This window comes from Salvelinus fontinalis, unplaced genomic scaffold (genome assembly GCF_029448725.1).
Source record: "Salvelinus fontinalis isolate EN_2023a unplaced genomic scaffold, ASM2944872v1 scaffold_0801, whole genome shotgun sequence".
In the NCBI taxonomy this organism is placed as follows: Eukaryota; Metazoa; Chordata; class Actinopteri; order Salmoniformes; family Salmonidae; genus Salvelinus; species Salvelinus fontinalis.
In genome coordinates, this window is record NW_026601010.1 from 1 (window position 1) to 5,192 (window position 5,192).

Below are 5,192 nucleotides of genomic sequence, written 5' to 3' on the forward strand. Positions count from 1 at the left end.
CTTTACAATATATATATTTTTTAAATTTCATTTTAGTATGTTATTTTCAAAAAACTGTAGTTTTTTTTCTTCTTGATTTCAGAAAAACCCAGCCCACCACAAACCATCGAAGTCACCGAGATCACCAAGGAAAGTGTGTCCCTGTCATGGATCAAGCCCGAGAATGACGGAGGTAGCAGAATCACCAGTTATCGAGTCGATGCTCTCGAGAACGGTCAGGATAAATGGGTGAAGTGTGGCGTCACCAAGACCGTCCACTTTGTGGTGTACGACCTGAAGGAAGCTACTCAATACTTTTTCAGAGTTCGTGCTGAAAACCACGCTGGATTCAGTGACCCTACAGAAATGACTCTCCCTGTGTTAGTTAAAGGGCAACTTGGTGAGTTGTTGCCCTGCCCTACAGTTACTAAGGGTAGAGAATTGCTGAGCATAACCCCTGAACAGATAGGTTACTACATTCATAACCAAGAAAGATAGTTTACTACATTCTGGAAAACTAATTATAACATGTAGATTGTTTCATTTGGATCTGATATCCTCAATGAAATAACAAGTCTTCGTCTGTCTTTCAACAGAACCTCCTGAGATGAACATGAACAAGTTCCCTGACAATATAGTTTACGTCCGAGCGGGATCAAACCTGAAATGCCAGATCCCACTTACTGGGAAACCTGCGCCAAAGATATCTCTTTCGAAGGACGACGTGGTGTTGAAGTCAACGATGAGATTCAACTCTGAAGTAACTCCTGAATATCTGATCATCAGTCTTCGTGAGAGCGCTGCTACTGATTCCGGAAGGTATGACATATGTGCCTCCAACACCAGCGGAGCCTCCAGGTCTTTTGTGACCATTGTGGTCCTGGACAGACCCGGCGCCCCAGTTGGTCCAATTGGAATGTCTGAGGTGACAGAGGACAGTGTGAGTCTGACGTGGCTTCCTCCTCGTTATGACGGCGGAAGCCCCGTCACAAACTACATAATAATGAAACGAGAAACGACAAACGCCGACTGGACTGAAGTCTCCTCGGTCGTTGTGAAATGCGCGATGAAAATCATGAAGCTCGTAACAGGACTGGTGTACCAGTTCAGAATCAGGGCTGAAAATCGCTACGGCATCAGTGAGTACGTCGACTCTGCAACCGTCAAAGTGGATCTCAACTACAGTAAGTTTTATGTTTGTATTGTGTATATATATATATACACATACATACATACCTATATGGGGCGGCAGCGTAGCCTAGTGGTTAGAGTGGAGGGACGACAGGTAGCCTCGTGGTTAGAGTGGAGGGGTGGCAGGTAGCCTAGTGGTTAGAGTGGAGGGGTGGCAGGTAGCCTAGTGGTTAGAGTGGAGGGGAGGCAGGTAGACTAGTGGTTAGAGTGGAGGGGAGGCAGGTAGCCTAGTGGTTAGAGTGGAGGGGAGGCAGGTAGCCTAGTGGTTAGAGTGGAGGGGAGGCAGGTAGACTAGTGGTTAGAGTGGAGGGGAGGCAGGTAGACTAGTGGTTAGAGTGGAGGGGAGGCAGGTAGCCTAGTGGTTAGAGTGGAGGGGAGGCAGGTAGCCTAGTGGTTAGAGTGGAGGGGTGGCAGGTAGACTAGTGGTTAGAGTGGAGGGGAGGCAGGTAGACTAGTGGTTAGAGTGGAGGGGAGGCAGGTAGCCTAGTGGTTAGAGTGGAGGGGAGGCAGGTAGACTAGTGGTTAGAGTGGAGGGGAGGCAGGTAGCCTAGTGGTTAGAGTGGAGGGGTGGCAGGTAGACTAGTGGTTAGAGTGGAGGGGAGGCAGGTAGCCTAGTGGTTAGAGTGGAGGGGTGGCAGGTAGACTAGTGGTTAGAGTGCTTGACTAGTAACCAAAAGGTTGCTAGATCGAATCCCCGAGCTGACAAGGTACAAATCTGTCGTTCTGCACCTGAACAAGGCAGTTAACCCCCTGTTCCCCGGTAGGCCGTCATTGAAAATAATAATTTGTTCTTAACTGACTTGCCTAGTTAAATAAAGGTAAAATAAAAAAGAGTATAAATGTGAAACATATTTGTGACAGACCACTAGGGGGCGCTGTACTATGACACCCCTTGAACTGATAAAGAATACCTGACAACGTGTTATTGTACAGGGTAAAAGATACTGTATCATACAGTATTTAATACTAAATGTTATTTTCTTTCGTCTCTAGCCGTCCCCGAATCTCCGTCACCCCCTATCGTTACGTCTGTAACCAGAGAAAGCATCGCCGTCGCCTGGACGGAGCCGGACTGGAATGGAGGAAGACCACTAATTGGATATCACCTTCAGATGAAGGACAAGAACAGCATTCTGTGGCAGACGGTGAACAAAACCGTTATCCGTGCCACACACTTCAAAGTGACAAACGTCATCGTCGCTGGTCTCGTCTACGAGTTCAAGGTAGCAGCAGAAAACTCCGCTGGATGCAGTCCCCTTAGCAGGATCTCAGACGCTGTCCTGGCGATTGATGCTTGTGGTAAGGCGACTTGGTTACTTTCAGTAGTGGTTGGTCCGTCACATTTCTTTATCACCTAGTGGTTGGTCCATCACATTTCTTTATCACCTAGTGGTTGGTCCATCACATTTCTTTATCACCTAGTGGTGGTCCGTCACATTTCTTTATCACCTAGTGGTTGGTCCATCACATTTCTTTATCACCTAGTGGTTGGTCCGTCACATTTCTTGATCACCTAGTGGTTGGTCCGTCACATTTCTTTATCACCTAGTGGTTGGTCCGTCACATTTCTTTATCACCTAGTGGTTGGTCCGTCACATTTCTTTATCACCTAGTGGTTGGTCCATCACATTTCTTTATCACCTAGTGGTTGGTCCGTCACATTTTTTTATCACCTAGTGGTGGTCCATCACATTTCTTTATCACCTAGTGGTTGGTCCATCACATTTCTTGATCACCTAGTGGTTGGTCCATCACATTTCTTTATCACCTAGTGGTGGTCCATCACATTTCTTGATCACCTAGTGGTTGGTCCGTCACATTTCTTTATCACCTAGTGGTTGGTCCGTCACATTTCTTGATCACCTAGTGGTTGGTCCGTCACATTTCTTTATCACCTAGTGGTTGGTCCATCACATTTCTTTATCACCTAGTGGTTGGTCCATCACATTTCTTTATCACCTAGTGGTTGGTCCATCACATTTCTTTATCGCCTAGTGGTTGGTCCATCACATTTCTTTATCACCTAGTGGTTGGTCCGTCACATTTCTTTATCACCTAGTGGTTGGTCCATCACATTTCTTTATCACCTAGTGGTTGGTCCATCACATTTCTTTATCACCTAGTGGTTGTTCCATCACATTTCTTTATCACCTAGTGGTTGGTCCATCACATTACTTTATCACCTAGTGGTCGTCCATCACATTTCTTTATCACCTAGTGGTTGGTCCGTCACATTTCTTTATCGCCTAGTGGTTGGTCCATCACATTTCTTTATCACCTAGTGGTGGTCCATCACATTTCTTTATCACCTAGTGGTTGGTCCATCACATTTCTTTATCACCTAGTGGTTGGTCCATCACATTTCTTTATCTAATAGTGGTTGGTCCATCACCTAGTGGTTGGTCCATCACATTTCTTTATCTCCTAGTGGTTGGTCCATCACCTAGTGGTTGGTCCATCACATTTCTTCATCACCTAGTGGTTGGTCCATCACAGTGTGGCGTAGTCAGCAGGATTGAGTTATATCTGTTTATCATTAAAACCTCACGTTACACTTGCTTTAATAAAAAAAAATTTCAATATCACTGTGTACTTCCTTTAAACTTTCTATATATTAACAAGTGTATCTGAACCTCTAAATCCTTTTTGTTGTTGTTGCAGAGCCTCCAACCAACGTCCGGATCACCCACATCAGAAAGACTTCCATCAGACTGGAATGGCTGAAGCCTTCATACGATGGTGGAAGCAAGGTCACAGGATACCTGATTGAGAAGAAAGAGGGCGAAAGAGACAGGTGGACGAAGGCCAATTTAACCAACGTTTCTGACACACACTATACGGTGACAGACCTGGACGAGTGTGTGGTTTATGAATTCAGAGTCGTGGCCAAGAACGCAGCCGGGTCAGTCAGCGATCCGTCCGCCACTGCCGGCCCGGCGATGTGCGTGGACACGGACGCTTACGAAGAAGATTAGATGGGTTTTATTTTTGAGATAGTTGATTTTGTTTTCATTGTCAGATGCTATGCTAGTATTGTTGTGAAAGTGGTGGAAGTTGTTAAAATTGCAGTTAGTTTTTTTTCTTTAAAAGTTGAGATTTAAAAATTAAAAATTGATGTGGTTACTGAAATAGCTATATGTTTTGATTGGTAGAAGATATTTCTGTTTTGATAGCTGATTTTAATAGCAGAGTAGGTTTGATATGCTCCTATAATTGTCTTGACTTGTTGGGGTCAAAATCGTTGATTTGTGTGTGCAATCACAGTGTTTATGGTGGATAGAAGGTTGGGGTGTCATCGCTTGTTTATTCATGTTTTTTGGGAGTTTTAGAACGTTGAAGAAAATCCCATGAAAAGATATTGATCAGCCCGTGTGGACTGTTTGCACATTTTTACATTTGATTGGTGTTGATAGCTTTAACGGTTTTAAAGAGAAGAAATCAAAAAGGCAGAAGTGTGTGTGTGTGTCAGATAACAGTAGTGGCGTTACCTCTACTCTCTCGGCAGGTAGCTTAACGCTCCAGTAACCGAAAGGTTGCTAGATTGAATCCCCCGAGCTGACAAGGTTAAAAATCTGTCGTTCTGCCCCCTGAACAAGACAGTTAACCCACTGTTCCCCCGGTAGGCCGTCATTATAAATCATATTTTTTTCTTAACTGACTTGCCTAGTTAAATAAAGGTTTAATAATTTAAAAAAAAAAATGTCTGTCTCTGTCTTTCAATTCAAAGGGTCTTTCTCTCGGTTGATTTCTCCTCTACTATCCATTCCACTATAATTTTTGAATAATAATAACAAGATAATATTAATAATAACAACAACAGTAATACTAATAATAGTAAGTAAATGACTGCCTAATATGCATCTGTTGTCCGGAGCCTCCAGCGACGGGCTTCAGTCCGGAGCAGCCAGAGTCTGGAGGCTTCGGACTAGAGGGCGACGCTGGAGGCTCCGGACTAGAGGGCGACGCTGGAGGCTCCGGACTAGAGGGCGACGCTGGAGGCTCCGGACTAGAGGGTGACGCTG

At 44.7% G+C, this 5,192-nt stretch overlaps 1 protein-coding gene across 1 annotated transcript; it reads left to right on the forward strand.

Moving 5' to 3' along the window:
• The first annotated feature begins 55 nt into the window (after window positions 1–55).
• Window positions 56–4,852, forward strand: LOC129847366 (titin-like). The gene is made up of 4 exons (XM_055915136.1): window positions 56–379; window positions 576–1,163; window positions 2,164–2,469; window positions 3,832–4,852. The coding sequence occupies exons 1-4, from the start codon at window positions 346–348 to the stop codon at window positions 4,143–4,145; spliced, it is 1,242 nt and encodes a 413-aa protein (XP_055771111.1). The 5' UTR covers window positions 56–345; the 3' UTR covers window positions 4,146–4,852.
• The last annotated feature ends 340 nt before the right edge of the window (window positions 4,853–5,192 follow it).

Coding starts and splice junctions, on each gene's coding strand:
- LOC129847366 (XM_055915136.1), top strand. CDS start 346: ATGACTCTCCCTGTGTTAGTTAAAGGGCAACTTG. Junction 1,164..2,163: donor CAAAGTGGATCTCAACTACA/GTAAGTTTTATG, acceptor TTTCGTCTCTAG/CCGTCCCCGAATCTCCGTCA. Junction 2,470..3,831: donor CCTGGCGATTGATGCTTGTG/GTAAGGCGACTT, acceptor TTGTTGTTGCAG/AGCCTCCAACCAACGTCCGG.